This window comes from Melitaea cinxia, chromosome 26, assembly GCF_905220565.1.
Source record: "Melitaea cinxia chromosome 26, ilMelCinx1.1, whole genome shotgun sequence".
Classification (NCBI taxonomy): domain Eukaryota; kingdom Metazoa; phylum Arthropoda; class Insecta; order Lepidoptera; family Nymphalidae; genus Melitaea; species Melitaea cinxia.
Window position 1 is genome coordinate 10,249,744 of NC_059419.1, and position 20,600 is coordinate 10,270,343.

Below are 20,600 nucleotides of genomic sequence, written 5' to 3' on the forward strand. Positions count from 1 at the left end.
ATTATTAAATAATAAAATGATTAGGATTTCAAAATTAAACTCTACTAATAATAGTTTTTAACTGTATTTGTTTATTTATGAGAATTTCCTGAGGCTAGAATAAGATTATAATCTAACAGATTTATTTTAATAGGGCAAGACAGCCTTCATTACACATCATCTTCGAAATTTTTGTCTATGGTGTGTGTCCATTGTTTTTCTACAATGTTATTTTTCTGACTGCTGCTGGTGGACGAAAAATTTATCTCGCTGCGTCGAGTGTGGGTTTGTGCTAGTGTTCGTGTTCGATATAGTGATTTATTCGGAATAGATCACGAAGATGTCGTCACCGAGCGCTGGGAAACGTCGGATGGACACGGACGTCATAAAACTGTATCCTTTGTCATGTACCATACAAAGCAACCACTGCGCTGGGCCTCCATGTAAATAAGTAGGTAGCTGAAGGGCCATCAGCTGATTGTCACGACTGAATACAAAATCGATATATGCTATTTGTGTATTAACGTTTAACGCTAGACGTTAATGTTATATAAAAATTTAAGAGAGATATTTAGTAATGAAATATAATTTGAAGGGCTTATCATCTTGGTGCTTTGTGTGGGTCCGTAGATATATCTATGTATATAGCAGGTAGATAAAGTATGATACTTTAGCAAACGCTGTTCTTCCGTGTATTTAGATTGTAATATTTCGTAATATGTATGTAGGCCACGGTCTCAATTGCGCATTTTTTTAAAACTCGATCGCTATAACGTCGAACGCAATATTCTATGGGGAATAAACAAATGATATGAGATAATTAAATCGATGTATATATATTTTTTTCTATTGTGCTTAGATTAAACGTCTATTGTTAGTCTTTTATGATGTCATCGTAAATGATTTACGTTTATAAATTAAATGTAAATATACGTTTTGTAGGAGACAAAATTAAGTCCATGCTGGTTTTGGTATCCTGCCAAGAAGCTAGCATCTTCAGATACAAATAACTTAGTATCATAATTCAAAATAATTGATAAACAAAAAGTTTCTATAATAATTACTAATAAAAAAAAAAACGTGTATAATCTGTACTCCAGTTTATAAAAAATATTATTTTTATAATTTAAATTATGCATGAAACTCGGATTTTTTCAGGTTCAAATGACAGTATGAAATATTTGAAAAAAAAAGAGAAAATATGAAATGGAAATTTTATTACTTATTTAGATGTTTCTAGAATCTAATTTTATCAATACCTACACAATCATTGTTATTTATGAGTCACTTTGTTCATGTTTTTATATACCATATAAGTATTACCTTATTTACATTTGTAATGCCTATATACATAAACAGTTTTGTTAATAGTCTTGTTAGCTTAAAAAAAAATACAAGTTGGACTACTTTAATAATATTTTGATAGTCATTTTTTTTATATGAAAATATACATAATATACAATAACATATAAAAAAATCCCAACTAAATAATTTTATGAAAAACACAAGTATAGGTATAATTAGAAAATTCATATTAAATTTATTTATCAATAAATAATTTGATAAATAGTGTTTTTTTGCATTAGACAGCCCATTTATTGAACAAAGGCCATATAATAATAATAAATTTGTTTGTGAAAAAACATACTCGTTTGCAGAAGGATCAGAACTTAATCCATGACGCTGCTCCAATGCTCCAATATTCCTTACTATGAGTAACGGTCGCTATCAGGTGTACATGATAACATCAGGGACCGATGGCTTAAGGTGCACTCCGAGGTACGGTGGGGAGACCCGCTAGCGCAACAACCACAAACCAGTAGAGTGACCGTTGCGCCAACGCATCGTAAATTTAATGTGGTGGTTTTTAATCCATAACTGAAACTGAATTAGTCTATATACATCTCACTGCTAGGCAAAAATCCCTTTTACACAACAGAAGGCGATGGAACTAATTATTCCTTCCTTTTATTTCTTTTCGTTCTAATGTAAAAGCATACAAATAGCTAGGAACAAGATAAGCATACAACTGAGCACAAACGACTGCATCTATTTGACAGATTGTTTATAGCTTATTAATGGTATGTAGTGTATATGGTTTAAATTATTGCATCTCGTTTATATCTGTATGCATGAGAAACCATAAAAAAAACCGGCGAAAAAAAAAAGTGCGAGTCGGTTCGCGCACTGAGAGTTCCGTATAAACAAAATCATTAGAAATATTTTTATTATATGACGTAACTAAAAATTTACGCTTTTCGCAATTTTTCCTTTATCTGTGCCGTTGCTTCGTACCAAATTTCAAGATTCTGAGTTCACGGAAAGTACCCTTTAGGTTTTCATTCCCTTACGAGTATCGAAAATTTGCAACAGAAACGGTTGTATCTTTTGTATTGCATTGGCTTAGAAGTTTAAATTTGTCATAGCTCCAAGGCACAGAAGACCTGAGTATTTGGTATGAATTTCAGCTTGATACTTCCAAGCGTTCCTGCGAACAAGGGTCTTGACAGACAGACAGAAAGTTTTTTCCTATTGAGATACGGAAACCCTAAGGAGGAACCCTAAGAATATATTTTTGTTCTAAAATGTTTTTCTTTTTTTTTATAACCAATAATAAGGCAATACATAATATATTATATAAGTTTTAATGGTTCCCAGAGAAGTAAAACGTCTTTACGCACGCTTGACTTGGGGAGTAAGCTGGTGAATGTGTGATGAAAGCGTTACGAAAAGTATGATCGAGTGAGGCGAACGGAAGTTGAGTGGGAGATATAAGTTTGTGAAGATAGAAAGAGAGAGTTACGTTTCGGAAGCTTTACTTCAGTCGTGTAGTCTAAAGCACTTCGTTTTTATTAGTATAAAATAATATACACTTAATTGTACACCAAAGTAGAAATAACACATAACAGATTGATTTTAACAAAGCATCATAAGGTACAAATTAATAAGGGCATAATCATAAGGGCTTTATCGCTGAAAAGTATACTTACATAAAGACACTTTTATAGGACATGGTCTTAGCTGCCAGATTATTTTCTGAGTATTATGTCTTGTAAAGGTATCTTTTAAGTAACAATTGAATCAAAATTAAAAATCTTCAATTAAGTAACAAAGGTTCTTTTAATAGTTCTTTTTTTTTAAATTTTGCATCTTCATGTAATTTTTTTTTAATTAATCTATAATCTATAATAATAATAATATATATAAAAGCGAAAGGTCACTCACTCATCACGAAATCTCCGAAACTATAACACATACAAACATGAAATTTGGCAGGTAGGTTCCTTATAAGACGTAGGCATCCGCTAAGAACGGATTTTACGAAATTTGACCCCTAAGGGGGTAAAACGGGGGTTGGAAGTTTATATGAAAGTCCTATGTTTTTGAAGTAAGAGACTTGAAATTTAAAATATATGCTCTATAGATGGTGAGAAGGTGTCCAAATAATGTATCTTTAGAAATCTACTCTTTTTGGGGTTAAAACGGGGGATAGTAGGTTAACCCACTGATCACGAAATATCTGAGACTATAACACCTAAAAAATTTAAATTTAGCAGGTAGACTCCTTATAGGGCGTAAACTACCGCTAAGAATGGATTTTACGAAACTCGACTCCTAAGGGGGTAAAACGGGGGTTGGAATTTTGTATGAAAGTCCTATATTTTTGAGTGATTTGAATTTATTCGTTGGCATATATTTACGTAGAACCATATTAAAAACTAAATTACATGCAATATTTTAAACATATTTACACTACAATACTATATTATTACTACATTATTTCATACCACAATTCTGACGACTTCAACGAACCATTTTGTTCGACGCGACGCGCGCTTCACGCGGACTTGATCGTGGGCAACAGTTAGTGAATTATAAAACAAAGTTCTCAAAAGTGTATGTAATCGATTCCCTCAAAATCTACTGAACGGTTTACGGTTTCACCAATGGAGAGAGGGCTTCAAGAGGAAGGTTTACGGAACGGCTAAGCCGATTTTGATGAGAGTTTCACTGGAAGTTTGCCGGGAAAACTTTGTGACACACTGATTTCAACGCGGGCGAAGCCGCGGGCACAGCTAGTATTATATATTTTTTTCTCTCAGACATTGTCCATAACTTATCATTATAATATGTTAGAATGACAAAGCAATATCATATCTAGTGTTTGTTAATAATAATATGCAAGCAAAATATAATAGGTAATGCAATACGGTACAGCTTGATATAACTCGAAAATATTTTTTTTATTCAACCCGTTCTTGTTTCTCGTTATCTTATGGACAAATCAAATGGAACTAATTGTAATATAATAGTAAACAATCGAAGTTATATTTTTAGCAAAAAATTTAATATTTTTTTGTTAGTTTTGGATATGATTTAAAAGTTGTCAATTATTTTCCTAAACTTACGCCCATTACTAAATTTAAATTACTATAAGTATTAAGTGGCGTCGAGTCTTTTAAGTCTCGCGTAATAAATATCATAACCGTCCTTTGTGTTATTATCGGTTCGATTTTTATTTAAGATCTTGGAAATAAATTTTCCGTGTAAGTACTTGTATCTTAGGTACCCACATGAATTTAATTGAATATTTATATATATATAAAAAAAAAACTAGTTAAATAAGTACTACACAGTACTATCAATAATACCATTAGTTATTATTATTAAAAAAAATCTGTTAAACCTGAAGAATATTAGTGTTTTGTTGAATTAAAAAAAAGTTTTATATTTTTAAAATACTAAAACACATGAGCTGAACTTTTTTTTAAATTTTCGAACAATAAAATGCGTCCGATTTAATTGACGTGTTTTTAGTGTGTGTATAAGTTGATAAGTTGAATGTGTGTTTTTGAGTGTGAGGATATGTGTGTATGTATGTGTGTATAAGTTAAATATTTATTTGAATGTTAGTCTTGGAGTGTGAGAGTGGGTACGTGTGAGTGTGGCTGCATGGAACTTGGGAAGTCTCGCCTTCTCCACCTGCACCCCGTCTAGACGTGGTCGTTGTACGACTGTATAAAGATTTTCCTACTGCTGAGGCATGCGGTTTCAGCCGATATCAGAGCTGTACACATGATAGGTATTTTCATTATGAAATGAACTGTGGCTGAAAACTTAAATATTTGTTCTAAAATTTAATTTTTTAATTAAAAAAAAATAACTAGTAAGTTTTAACGTATACGTCAAAAAGCATTTAGATAGATTACAAAACAACTAGTTTCCTTATAATGGGCTAGTTTAGGCTTGTTTTTTTACGTTCTTACATTATTTAATTATATACATTACGTTGTCAGTTATTTATATGTGTACACATACATTGTTTGTTCGAATAATGATTTCCTTAACATCAGTTAATCAGTATTGAAAGCAAACACGAAGTAACAATACTCGGGGGCCTGAACGAGTTCTGTGTGAAATTCTTCGGACCTCCAGGAAGTAAGTATTTACTTCTTTTAATATATTTTTAACCGAATTCAGAAAAAGGAGGAGGTTACTCAATTCGACCGTATATATATATATATATATACACATACACACACACACACACATATATATATATATATATATATATATATATATATATATATATATATATATATATATGTATATATATGTATATATTCTTTTTTTGTTGGAAAGGAGATATCCCTAGTTTGGTACAATGATAAGGAAACCAGGATCTGATAAATATCCTAGAGAAATCGAGGGAAACTCTCGAAAATCCGCAAAACTTTTTACTGGGTGTACCGATTTTGATGATTTCTAATTTAATCGAAAGCCGATGTTTATCACGTGGTCACATTTAAATTTCATCGAGATCTGATTGCAACTTTTGGAGTAATCTTTGATAATGCGTAGTTACTTGACTACATTTTCGTCTACCTACGTTGTATTACTTGTCGATATAATTAAAGTCGGTTTTTCTTCGTTTGCCTGCAAACTCAATTATCTAATACACACACACATGCACAGTTTCACTTAACACACAAATATGCTCACATACAGAAACACGTATTCACAGTCTTACTCGCGCATTCATCAGAACATTATTTGCTTTACAAAATATATTTTTAAGGTTCGTCACCGTAGTAAAATTAACATAAAAATATTGGCAATAGTTTATAAATAAACATACATAACGCCTGTTCTGTACGGTGTTTATGTCAAAATTTACCAATACTCACAATCGTATATTAACATTGAGTTGGTCAAGGCCTCATAGATTTCTTTTCTACCACTTAATAAAACTATTAAGCATTGCCCACACATGCGCCATTTAACAAATAAGTTACGCAAATGTGTCTCTTGTTTTGCAAAGAACTAGCCGACCGCGAACTTCGTACTGCCTTATTCTCTTTCTTGAATATAATAATTATATATATCGAAGTAAAATATAGCCTATCTTTCAAGTTGGATCAAACTGCACACTGTGTGAAAATTTGATTAAAATCGGTTAAGTAGTTTAAGAGTCCATCGCGGACAAACAACTTGACGCGTAATTAATATATATTAAGATAAGAAGATAATATTGTAATAAAATTGACTAGCCTGTTCGACCAGCTTGTAGTACCTTTCTGCTCAAAGGGTTGTGGGTTCGATTACCGCCTGACTCTGGTGTATTATTTATATTCATTTATATGTGTATTAATTTTATGTATATTTAACATAACTAAATGTGGCTGTACCTATAACACAAGCATTAATTTACTTACAGTAGGAACAGACGACCGTGTCTGTATGTTATAAGTATATGAAAAAAGTCTTTATTATTTACCAAAAACAATCTTATATATAAAATTCTCGTGTCACAATGTTACTTACAATACTCCTCCAAAACGGTTGGACCGATTTTGATGAATTTTTGTGTGCATATCGGGTAGGTCTGAGAATCGGCTAACATGTATTTTTCATACTGCTAATTTATAAAGGGGAGGTGATTAAGGGAGTTAATAATATATATGGCAAAACAACGTTTGCGGGTTCAGCTAGTATATACCCTATCGCAATACTTCGTCCAGATAACCACTAGGTAACACACGATATGGTAGCGGTTAGGAAGTGTAAAAATATTGATAACAAGATAATCATAGCAATAGTTTATTAAACATTATACATATTTACAATTCACAACTTAAGAACTAAATATTTACAGATAGTTTGGTATAAATCATGTCCGCGTGGAACTGTCCCAAGAATGATGGCAGCATTTCCTCGTTGAATCGCTATGCCGATTCTCTGGGCAAAAAATGCACCAGACCTCTTGTCACCAGTAGAGGCAATAAGGCGAAGAGTTATTTCATTTAAAAAATTTTTAGCACTGCTACTCCAAACTGCAAACGGCACCAAGATGTAATTTGGAATTAGTGACGAACATTTGTGCCGTTTAGTCGTTTCAGCTTTTTCCGCTGCGGCTCTCGCTTTTAAGGCTGTTTCCCTGACATGAGACGGAGCAAGTGTGTCAACGCAGGTTGCGTCCCACAAAAGCGCCCGGCCCCTCCCAGGGAACCAACGTCAATCCATCAGGTGTCTTGCCATCATTGCGACTAATTCCAGTAGGCTCGATAAGAGCAGGAACGTCGATAGTGCCAAGAGCTCTTTTTATGGTATTTACAAGATTGTAGGTAATTTATCAAAAAAATAATAGAGTTCTGCATTAATTATTTGAGCTGCTCATGGTAAAAAGCACACAATAAAATAATCGAAAAGACATATGTATATCTTCAAAAAAGGATTTTCGAATTGTTTGTTGAGTTTGAGAACCGCTGGTACAGACACATATGTCTTCGTATAAGTAGCGGCTTGATGATTTCAATTTCAACTTATTATATTAGCATAATGAAAATTTTCAAGAGCTAGTTGGCAATCAATTCAACATCCAAAGTGAAAAAGCACCACCTGTTGCTGACAGCGAAGCGGTCATGACCTAATTGGTTGACCTCATTGCACTGAAGGGAACGTAATTAAGTAATAAACATAAGTCACAGGTGTATAGATATAAAACAATTTCTTCGTAAATGTTTAATTACTAACTCTTGAAAACCATTGTTAAAATAATTAATGAAATAAAGAAAAAAAAATTACATTGACAAGTAAAGCACAATACACATTATCAGGGATAACACTAAAACTAGAAGCACCAGCTATTTAATATAAAAAAACAAAGAATTTTCAAAATTCGTACACCCAGTAAAAAGTTATGGGGTTATGACAAAAAAGTACAGTTGAATTAAGATTCGTCTCCTTTTTTTTTCTTCCTTTTTTTAAATAAAAAATCGATATTTATATACCTAATATTCTTTTTAAGAAATAAACGATCTTTAACCTTATATTTACACAAAAAGTATTCGGCATGAAGTTTTTCGTCAGCTATTTAATTATAATTAAAAGAAAACATGTAATTTTTTAGTAAATAAAAATATTTACATAAAATTTATTTGAAATAATAAATTAAATTAATGAATACGGATGTTCAACCTGTGTTTTAACCTTATAATGATATTCAATTTATACAGTAAATAATATTATAACGCAATATTCAGAACTTTAAGTAGTGACCTTCATAACATTTTCATCGTTTCACATATTTTCACAACAAAAAATGTAATATTTTATATTAGAATGGCATACAAAGTATATTTCTAAATATGCCAAATATATTAGGTTGGGGAAAGAGTTTCTTCGTATTTTATATAGAAAGTAGCTGTTCCCGCGACTTCGTACGCGTGAAATTTAACAAAAAAAGAAAAATATATTGTTCAGTTTGTAGTTACAAAATAAACAAATTTCTAAAATAAAAGTAGCCTAAGTTACTCCTTATTATATAAGCTATTTGTTTTAGAGATTAGCTGGTACAAACAGGCAAACAGACAAAAATTAAAAAAGAAATGTTATTTTGGCATATGTACCGTGTATACATCCATATATGCATTTAGTAAAACGCGGTTATTTTAATATTACATACAGACACTCCGATTTTATTCATTTGTATAGATATAGCTTCAAGGTAATATTTTACAAAATTGATTTACATTAATTATAATATATATGTACTATTTTGTTCGATAACTTGCCGCCATCTCGTAGGTAGTGATAGGATTCCGTTGCTGTAGAAATTTTGAGACTTCTCATTAAAAAACCGTGACAAGTAGTTTTGACAGTCCTCCAAAAATCGACCGCTCCAGCGGGGATCGAACCCGCGTCTCCGACTGACCGTGTCGGCGCTGTAGCCAATTAAGATATGGAACGATGTACCCGGTAGATCGAAATTTTTGATATGATGATTTTTATATTCGGTTTAAGCGAACTGTTTATGGTGGCTATATGGTGGATGCTTGAGTGGCTAAAGACGTAATGTCGAGTGTTGTCGTTATGAACGATGACACCTTTTCTGTTGATCGATTCCGTCCGCTTATTCCCAATTCCTTGCTTAAGTCGCATCAGCTGTTATAGTAGAAATCCGATTCTATGGTTTTTCTCGTTGGTAAAAGCTCATAATGGATGATGGCTTTCCAATCACACCATACACTCAACATCACCTTATTGCGTGTCAGTCCGGGTTTAGTGATTGTCTATGCAGCTTGACTGACATTTGACTACGATCTCTTTCTTACATTACTATCGTAGATTATCCACTTTTCGACACCAGTCAATCTCTTAGAAAATGGTTCGATATGATGACGTCATAGTTAAGTTAAGAGACAAGCCCAAATGAGTACACGGTCCATTAAGTTTCTTTCAGTGAGTTTCTATAAACGCAACAATTTTTTTTCGCGGTTCAAAATAAAAATAAAAATAAAAATCATTTTCTATAATCTTTAGTACAAATCATCACCGAGTCTGGTTTGATTCGTATTTTTCTCTTTTTTAAAATAAAACTTTTTTTAATGTACCGAAGTTCTTCGTTGGATTCATTCATTTTGGCGGACAAAAATAAATAAAATAAAATAATAAAAATAAAATTTAATGTGGCGGGAAACTGTTTGTTACTTTTTAATTTCACTTTTAAATGTCACCTTTTCATGGTAATAAAAACAGCCAGTTACAAAAAATAAAACCAAAAAGATTTGATTGCAACTTTACTAGAAAATACGAAAAGACTTTTCCCCGACCTATTACGTAATAAAATATATCGCCTACCTTGAATGTTAAACATTTGTTGATGAATTTTTGTATATTTTTTTATTAAGCACTGCTACTAGCAAGTTTTTTTTATTAAATATGGAATTCAGATAGGAATTTGATTTTTGAAGCGACATTTTACAAATAAAGTCACTAAAAGTATAGTAATGTATAGGATATTTGGTGCACATAATGCCAACAAGAAACAAGAAACGCATTAGCTAAGTTTTCTCGATGACAAACTGTCACGTTGTCGACAACATCACACATGTTTTACTCTAACATTATACGTCATTAAATATAGCTTAAAATGATCATTGTGTTGTGCACTCTCACAAATCATTAAAGCGTCATAAAACAATCTTGATATGGTCTTTAAATTTTGTATGACGCACAGATACGCGAATCAAGCTTACTTTGAAGATAGAATTTGACTTGTGTAGTTCAAGGATTTCCAAACTCCCAACGAGACGGGGCGTTTATTTAGACCGAGATAAGTCGTGAATGTGTTTACCAAACAACAGATAATAAAACATAAAAGTTATATCAACAACGGTATAGTAGTCGTTGGTGCACCGACGTCAGGTTCCGGTTATTTGTAAAAATATTAATGTGGCATAATTATTATCACTACATAGTATAAAACAAAGTCGCTTCCCGTTGCCTGTATGCTTAGATCTTTAAAACTACGCGACGGATTTTGATGCGGTTTTCTTAAGTACCTGTGTATATAGAGTGATTCCAGAGGAAGATTTATATAATAATACATGCATAATGTAGGAGAGGAACACTGATAGTTTTAGAGGTTTCTAATGTGATGTCGTAAATAGACATATTTTTTGCGCTTAGATTGCATTATTTATTTTATATTTTTTAGTATCTGCATTGTACCCGTGCGAAGCCGGGTGGGGTCGCTAGTGTTTTATATAATTTGTGGCGTGTTTTGTCTTCAGTAAACAAAATCATTGACAGATAGATTACAGCAACCGAACTAAACGAGAGAAATAGATGACAACAAAATGATAACATAAATACGAACATTTATAAAATTAAAAACCTCTAGAATAAACGCTGCTTTGAGACCAATAAAGAAAGGATACATTTTTTAATATGTCCAATGACTTGCGGAAAAAATATAGCTATTATTATATTAATGAGTGTTATTTCGTGTACATAAACGTAATTAATAAAATGTTTGTTAACTTTTAACTTATGTCGCGTCGTTTTTGGGGTGTATGTCTCACACTTTGAGAACTTTCGAGAGCGTATAGTAATATTTTATTTAAATTATTTAACATTTTTTTTTTGTGATAGATATATGAAACAAGAATTTGACTTGGTTCTCGGTTAACCAGCCATTTCGTTATCGTTAGACGTACAGTGATAAATTCGTCGTGACTAACGTCTGTTGGTATAAAAATATATGATTTCGTTTGTCGAGGTCAGTATTCGTGAAAATTAATTACTATTAACTTTTGCTCTATTACGCTCTATCATAATCAAGAAATTATTCAATTTTAAATTTGTATCTATACTCCTATGTACGATATAGGATCCAGATCTATGTTACATAACGTCTAGATGTATTAAATTCATATCTTATACCTACAATAACTTATATAATTATAATTTCAAATATACCTTTGAATTTTTTATAGTTATGTTTATAGAGTTATTATTTAGATAAATTTATTACGTCACTGCGCACACGGTTTCTTTTTGTAATTCCAATTCGGTCTACTATATATTTTTTTCTAAACCTAAATCTAAATATCTTAATATTTGTAGATTTGAAAATAATCACACAAATATGCATCACTAAAAACTGTAATATTTCTTCAAAGATAACACAAGCAAGTTAAAATGTTCTTGCGATTATTTAAAAAATTGAGGGTATTTTCATTTCAAAATCGAAGTAAATTGATATTGTTTTATAATTATTTTCAAAATTCGAAATTTAAGATACTGCAATATCATCTCAACAATCTCAAATTGGAGTATTTTTCGTTAATCTATAATCTATAATCTATAATATATATAAACGCGAAAGGTCATTCATCACGAAATCTCCGAAACTATAACGCCTAGAAACTTGAAATTTGGCAGGTAGGCTCCTTATAGGAAGTAGACATCCGCTAAGAACGGATTTTACGAAACTCAACCCCTAAGGGGGTAAAATGGGGGTTGGAAGTTTGTATGAGAGTCCCATGTTTTTGACGTAAGAGACTTGAAATTTAAAATGTAAGCTCTATAGATAGATGGTGAAAAGGTGTCCAAATAATGTATCTTTAGAAATCAACCCCTTTTTGGGTTAAAACGGGGGATAATAGGTCGGCTCACTGATCACGAAATCTCCGAAACTATAACAGTTACAAACTTGAAATTTGGCAGAAAGGCTCCTTATAGGGCGTAGACATCCGCTAAGAACGAATTTTACAAAATTCGACCCTTAAGGGGGTAAAAAGGGGGTGGGAAGTTTGTATGAAAGTCCCATGTTTTTGAAGTAAGAGACTTGAAATTTAAAATGTATACCTTATAGATGATGAGAAGGTGTTCAAATAATGAATCTTTAGAAATCAACTCCCTTTTGGGGTTAAAACGGGGGATGGTAGGTTTACTCACTCATCACGAAATCTCCGAAACTATAACACCTACAAACTTGAAATTTGGCAGATAGGCTTCTTATAGGGCGTAGACATTCGCTAAGAACGGGTTTTACAAAACTCGACCCCTAAGGGGGTAAAACGGGGTTTGGAAGTTTGTATGAAACTCCTATGTTTTTGAAGTAAGAGACTTGAAATTTAAAATGTATGCTCTATAGATGGCGAGAAGGTGTCCAGATAATGTATATTTAGAAATCAACTCCCTTTTGAGGTTAAAACGGGGGATGGTAGGTTGATTCACTCATCACGAAATCTCCGAAACTATAATAGCCACAAACTTGAAGTTTGGCAGGTAGGTTCCTTATAGGGTGTAAACATCTGTTAAGACCGGCTTTTACGAAACTTGACCCTGAAGGGGATAAAACGGGTGTTGGAAGTTTGTATGAAAGTCCTATGTTTTTGAAGTAAGAGACTTGAAATTTAAAATGTATGCTCTATAGATGGTGAGGAGGTGTCCAAATAATGTATCGTAATCTATATATATAAAATAGAAAGGTCACTGACTCACTCATCACGAGAACTCAAAAACCGCTGGGACCATCCTGTGGTTTTTAATGCATCCAGGATGGACAAAGATGAAATTTGGTAGGTAGGTAGATTATAGTAAGTATACGTCCGCTAAGAACGGATTTTGCGATATTCCACCGCTAAGAGGGTTTAATTGGGGATGATAGTTTGTACGAAACAAAAACAGCAGCTATAAGTTCGCCTGATAGGTTATTTATACTGCAGCCTGAAAATAAAGCTAAAAATGTGGTGTATAGAGAGGTTTTATAAAAATAACTACTAAATTATACTAAATTGTGCCTTTTAAAAAGTTACTCAGTGTGATAAGCATTTCAAGTGACTGAAATAAAAAAATAGTTTGCGTTAAACATCTTAATAGTAATGCATATCTTCATAACCACGCGAACGTAGTCGCGGGCAACAGTTAGTGTATTATAAAACAAACTCCCCAAAAGCGTATGTGGTCGATTCCCTCAAAATCTACTGAACGGATTTTCATGCGGTTTCACCAATGGTGAGAGTGCTTCAAGAGGAAGGTTTACGGAATGACTAAGCCGATTTTGATGAAAGTTTCACTGGAAGTTTGCCGGTAAAACTTTGTGAAACACTGATTTCAACGCGGGTGAAGCCGCGGGCACAGCTAGTTTACTATAAAACTATAAATATTTTCTTCCTTCTTTCTAAGAGGTCTTGCATCAAGGAAAACAATTCTTTTGCCGGAACATTGTAGTCGGACACGCTCTCAATAAAATTGCAATGTCATCGCATCTATGTATTAATCTATATACGGCCATCACTGCCTTTATATTGTTTGGTAAGAAATAAATTCCAGAAATATCACAAATTTTAGGGCGAAAGAAATATATGACTATAACTTTTCGTAATGTACCCTTCCAGCTCCTTACGAAGGTGGCGTATGGCGGGTGCGAGTCCACTTGCCCGACCACTACCCATTCAAGTCGCCGTCCATCGGCTTCATGAACAAAGTCTACCATCCGAACATCGACGAAGTGTCCGGCACTGTGTGTCTGGACGTCATCAACCAAGCCTGGACAGCTTTATACGGTAAGTTTTCAGATATATTTATATCATGGGGGAAGTTTCTGTAGAAAATTGGGTGCAAAGGATTCATGTCTGTTATTATAATTTTGCCATAGAATTCAATCGATCCCCACACCCTCTTTTAATGTTTACCTACTGAGGTAGGGCACAGCAGGAATTTCCTGCTCAAAATATGGAGCAGCCCGACTGGGGTAGTACCTCGACCTTACAGAAGATCACAGCAAAATAATACTGTTTTCAAGCAGTATTGTTCCTGTTGGTGAGTAAGGTGATCAGAGCTCCTGGGGGGATTGGGGATTGGGTCGGCAACGCGCTTGCGATGCTTCTGGTGTTGCAGGTGTCTATAAGCTACGGTAATCGCTTACCATCAGGTGAGCCGTACGCTTGTTTGCCGACCTAGTGACATAAAAAAAAACTCCATAAATTAGTTTTACCTAAACTAGAAATTTAAATGATCACATCCAAATCTCTTTCCTTTCCTTTACTACTTTCCTTTTTCCTTTCCTTTACCTTTCTCGTTTGTCACCTTCCATCCCTAAACTTTATTTCACATGAACAGCCTGCTTGATATTGATATTATTATATTGTTAGGATTAAATTGATTTACATCGCTTCACGCTTCGCTTCAGCCTATAATATCCCATAGGCCTCTTTCCCCATGTAGGAGAAGGATCAGAGCTTAATCTACCATGATGCTCCAATGTAGGTTGGCGGATATATTCCCCACTATGACTAACGATCGCTATCAGGTGTACATGATAACAACCGTGACTGACAGCTTAACGTGCTCTCCGAGGCACAGTGGAGAGACCCACAAGAACTGCACAAACACCCAGACCACGGCAAACATCTGTATGGTCAATATAAATGTTTGTCATGTGCGGGTATCCAAACTAGTGCTATGCTAGTGCTCGTATTTTATTAACTGAGTGGTACAGCTGGTACTTTTCGTGTGGTACCATTTGAATTTTATCGTTATCTGACTCGTACTTTTTGAGTTAAATTAAAATTATTTCGAGTCGCCTACATTTCGATACTATTGAATCATTGGGGGTATTAAGCATATTCTTAGTGTCAAGCAAAACGACAAACACGGTAATTCCGACTATCATGTAAATCGTCTACATAGAAAAACATAAAGTAAATAAGTTAGGTGTTATATAATTAGGTGGTAGCTTTAATGATAATTGAAATTTTAAATTTTAAGAAGACGATTCGAAGATCCTTTGTAGGCTATTTTTATAAAGCTATTGATGGTTGCTAGCTTTGGTTGGTTTGATTTGATAAAGGATTATTTTTGCCGTTGGCCAATATGATTGGACAATTGGTATTATAAAGCAAATTGGAATCGTACAATTAGATGTATCAATTGTTAACAAACTTATACCCTTTAAGGGCATGTGACTCATGTGCTTTGAGCAGTAATTGTGTTGTGTGTGTGTGAGAGCAAGAGCACTAGCTATAAATCCAAGGTTATTTACTTCTTTGGTAACAATCATCGTTTACTATAACTGCATAACTAATAACAAAGATTTTCTGGACTAAATATGTGAATTTGGTTTAAAAGTATACATTTTTTATATAAAATCTTCTGGCCGAGATTCTGTTGATTCTGGCCAGTTGATCGTTAATAGCCTAAAGAGTAAATATTGAATCGGAAATGATTTTTGATCTAATTTTGTACACCTGAAAAAAAAAATAGGAGACGAATGTGTCTGAGTCATATGTTTTCAAAGCTCGAAAATTGAATGTGGACGGTTAGGTCTTTTCTAGCCTTTTTGACGATCGCTTTTAAGATTTGAAATGGATGATTAATCGTGATAAATAGTAGAAGTAATTAAATGAATAAAGCTAAACCGAATGTATGAAATAGTTAATGAAAACCATTCAAGTTATATTTTGATTTATTTAATGCATTTGTTAATATGACGACGAGATGACGCCGCGTTGGCGCAACGGTTACAGCAATGGATTGTACCTGTTGCGCTGGCGGTTGCGGGTTCGATCCCCGTACATGACAAACATTTGTATTGGCCATACAGGTGTTTGTACTGTGTGGCTACGGTACTAAAGAATATAGCCACCCCCTCTCTTCTCGTGGGTGTCGTAAGAGGCGAATAAGGGATAACACAGTTCCGCTACCACCTTGGAACTTAAAAAGCCGACCGGTGGCGGGATAACCATCCAACTGCTGGCTTTGAGACAGACCGAAGACGGGCAGCAGCGTCTTCGGTGCGACAAAGCCAGTACTGCGGTCACCAACCCGCCTGCTCAGCGTGGTGACTATGGGCAAAACACATGAGTTCACGTTATTTTTGGTGTTAACTTGTGGAAGCCTATGTCCAGCAGTGGACTGTATAGGCTGTAATGAATACAGGTGTTTGCCATGGTCTGGGTGTTTGTGCAGTCCTTGTGGGTCTACCCATCGTGCCTCGGAGAGCACGTTAAGCCGTCGGTCCCGGTTGTTATCATGTACACCTGATAGCGATCGTTACTCATAGTAGGGAATATATCCACCAACCCGCATTAGAGCAGCGTGGTGGATTAAGCTCTGATCCTTCTCCTACATGGGGAAAGAGGCCTATGCCCCGTAGTGGGATATTACAGGCTAGAGGTAATGCATTTGTTAATATGATGTAATCTCGTTGGATGTTTCCTGACGCGACTCCTATAGGCTTCTTATCGTCTTTCTCGTCCTGAAGATAAGATAAATAATTGAAACTTATATTTATTCTTTGATATTTCAGACTTGTCGAACATATTCGAGTCCTTCCTACCGCAGCTCCTGACGTACCCCAACCCTATCGACCCTCTGAACGGTGATGCCGCTGCCATGTACCTCCACAAACCTGAGGAATACAAAAAAAAGGTTTCCGGTAAGTCTAGCTATTAGGAAATCTAATGTATTATCCATTGCCTTAGACTCATCTAAAGATCAAAACTTATTCGCTGTGTGGTTACGGCATCAAAGAATATAGACACCCCCTCTTCCCGTGGGTGTCGTAAGGCGACTAAGGGATAACACAGTTCCACTACCACCGTGGAACTTAAAAAGCCGACCGATGGCGGATGAACTGTTGGCTTTGAAATACACAGGCCGAAGACGGGCAGCAGCGTCTTCGGTGCGACAAAGCCAGCCCTGCGGTCACCAACCCGCCTGCCCAGCGTGGTGACTATGGGCAAAACACATGAGTTCGCGTCATTTTTGGCGCGAACTTGTGGAGGCCTATGTCCAGCAGTGGACTGCGATAGGCTGAAGTGACGATGATGAGTGATGAAGATCAAAACGTCAATCAGCAATAAAAGTAACTTCGATTTGCAATGTTTTTGTCTCTCAATCAGGAAATTAATCTGGCAAAGTGACCTTGCTGAAATGACGCGTTTTTACAAGTTTTCTTTGTAAACCAATTTACTTAACAGCTATAAATTGTATTTGTAACTCAAAATTAAAACACACGACGAATGAAAAGCACGTTATTTCAGTCGCTCATAAACACTAGTCCATCCTTTAACTTATATTTTGGAATCAAAATAGTAGTTTGTTCTGAAAAAAACTGACTTCAAATATGAATTATTATGTATAACTCGAAAACTACTTGTCAGTCGGTTAACATATTTTATTAGCTATCATTAGCTATTTTACAATGCAATATAAGAAATACTATATCACTGAAGATCGGTGGTAAATTACAATCAAAGTAACATGAATGGCGTGAATATTGAGCGCTATTCTTAGACTGGGTATCGCTGTGAGCATCATGAAGGAATCGCAGACAAAAAAAATAGCTTTATTCAGTACAAAAACGAACTAAATGTAATAGTATTTAATATTATCTAAATATCTTCTTTTTTTACATTATTTTCTTTGTCTGAATGTATCGTATGTGTCTAGATAAAAACTGTACACTTATAATAATAATAAAAACTCTATTGTACACCAAGTGAGCAAAATTACAAAAAATAAAAACAGGAGATAAGTAAGGCGGCCTTATCGCTAATGAGCGATCTCTTCCAGGCAACCATTGGGCAGAGGAAATGATATATATGTAGATGGTTTAGGTGTACAGTTTTACGTAAACATATACAATATATTTTGACAAATAAGAAATAAAAAAATAAATAAAAATAAAGTATATGTACGTACATGGCATAAATAAACGGAATAATGGATAATGGAACTTATACCATCTACAATTTCCTCTTTGCCTGGAAGAGATCGCTCATTAGCGATAAGGCGGCATTCTGTACTATCTCCAGTTTTTTTTATTTTATAATTTGGCTAATTATTGGTGTACAATAAACAGTTTTATTATTATTATTATTATCTACATCGAATGTCAAATTAAACTCGAAACTTATCGCACAAAATTCATACCGGGTAATCATACAAGCCCTTCCTTCACCAGACTACGTAAAACGCTTCGCGACAGAAGAAGCCCTGTTAGAAAAGGACGCGATAACCGGCGCCGGGGCCGCGACACGTAACGGTGCTAACAGCGACACCGAGTCCTCGATGTCCGAGTTTAGTGATGACGAGGCCCACGATATGGAGTTATAACGCTTGGAGGCCGCCCGCCCGCCCGTCGTGTACTTGCAAGCTGGACTCTACTAAACGATACTCTCGGTACCGATCAGACGAGTGATTGACATTCGTTAAACATGTCAGGAATTTCAAGTCCGGTACTACATAGTTGCGTGACTGTTATCGAGTTGTCTTGTATCTTATTGAATAGCCGTGTCATTTATCAAATAGCCGGGTCACTTATTGAATAGTCTTGTCACTTAATGAAGTCGTCATTGATGATATCACGTCGCTGGGTACCTATTGTCTCCGCCATCCAATAGCAGTGGTTGCTATGAGCACGCGAATGACCAATTGAGCGAGCCTTGAACGCCGTATCGACATCCCCGCAAGTGTCTGTACAGTAAGAGGAAGCGGGTGGCGAGGTAGCTCGCATCGCGTAAATCGTACTGAGTGTCTAGTGCGAGTTTTATTCACAGAAACATGACAGAAACGCGTTTATACGTGAAGATTATTTTGCATGGGATTTTAAACCGTGCAGCCTAGACGATAAAGAATAGTTTACGATACAATCGATACAGAGTCATCTAGCGACAAACGCGAGAACTAGGTTGAAATGCCGAATTTCCCATACAAAATGAAGGTAAAATTTACGCCCGTTATTGCGGGACGGATTAAACAAAACTCGCACTAGACACTCTGGTCGATAAGATTGCCTACAATTATTCAGTTACCTGTTTGATATTTTCTTTTATTTTTAATCTACCTTCTTGTCAAAAGGGATTCTACTATTGATAGATCACAGTAAAACATATGTGTATCTTGTCATATTTAGTATTTTATGTTGTTACGAGTAATAGTTAAACATTTTGTAAACTTTGATAGGTGATTGTTAGCCTCATAAAGTGTGCGTAACAGTGATTTAAATGTTTGACTTATATTGTTATACATATATTGTGCTATTGTTTCGTTAAATAAAATAAAATAAAAACGTCGCTGGTTGAATAGTCACGTCGCTTATTATATTGATTGAATTGTTACATCACTAATTCAATAATCACATAAGTCATGGAACCACATCGCTTGTAAAACAGCATCAATTTCAAATAGTTAAGCTACTCATTGTACAGTCGCTTCACTTATCGAATAGTCATGCAGCTAAACTAACAGTCACGTTACTAGTCGAATAATCATGCTACTAAACGAATCGTCAATCGCTACAATAACTTTGTCTGATCCGGAATCGAGTGGATATATCGTTTTTTAGCCTATGTGTTGCTGGGGCGCCCTGGAATAATTTTTTTTGTCGATTTTAACATTTTACACGTGACTTGCCAAAGTATTGGATGGATGATCGGTCACAAACGTTTCTCTAAATGTGGTTGTGCGTATTTTACTTGTTTATTAAAGATTAAGCTTGGATTCGAAGTTTACCTTTAAAGTTGTGTAAAATTTGTGTAACGTTTTACATCTCACCTCGTATACTGCTATGTATTATCTGTGATTAATCGAAAAATGTATGAAAAACAGGGCGCCCAAAGTGTAAAAGGTTGTTTTACTACCTCAAACGATGTACAAGAAATTACTTAAAACGAAAAAAAAAAAAACTTCTTGAATTGTCGTTTTACAAACCTTGGACATATCTTTAGAAATGAGTTTATTAGTTTTTACCTTCTGACATTTAGACCGATAAGTTTTAAACTACTTTTTTTTTAGTTATAATCGAACTAACGAGGTAGTAATAT

The 20,600-nt window shown here is 34.5% G+C and overlaps 1 protein-coding gene across 1 annotated transcript; it reads left to right on the plus strand.

Annotated features, from left to right (window-relative positions):
- Positions 1-159: 159 nt before the first annotated feature.
- On the plus strand, positions 160-19,171 carry LOC123666596 (ubiquitin-conjugating enzyme E2 H). The gene is made up of 5 exons (XM_045600698.1): positions 160-372; positions 5,342-5,418; positions 14,169-14,336; positions 17,081-17,209; positions 18,740-19,171. The coding sequence occupies exons 1-5, from the start codon at positions 320-322 to the stop codon at positions 18,889-18,891; spliced, it is 579 nt and encodes a 192-aa protein (XP_045456654.1). The 5' UTR covers positions 160-319; the 3' UTR covers positions 18,892-19,171.
- Positions 19,172-20,600: the final 1,429 nt, after the last annotated feature.

Excerpts from the sequence above, each read along its gene's own strand:
- LOC123666596 (XM_045600698.1), top strand. The coding sequence starts at position 320 with ATGTCGTCACCGAGCGCTGGGAAACGTCGGATGGACACGGACGTCATA. Across the intron at positions 14,337-17,080 it reads AGCCTGGACAGCTTTATACG|ACTTGTCGAACATATTCGAG; the intron begins GTAAGTTTTCAG and ends TTGATATTTCAG. Across the intron at positions 17,210-18,739 it reads ATACAAAAAAAAGGTTTCCG|ACTACGTAAAACGCTTCGCG; the intron begins GTAAGTCTAGCT and ends TTCCTTCACCAG.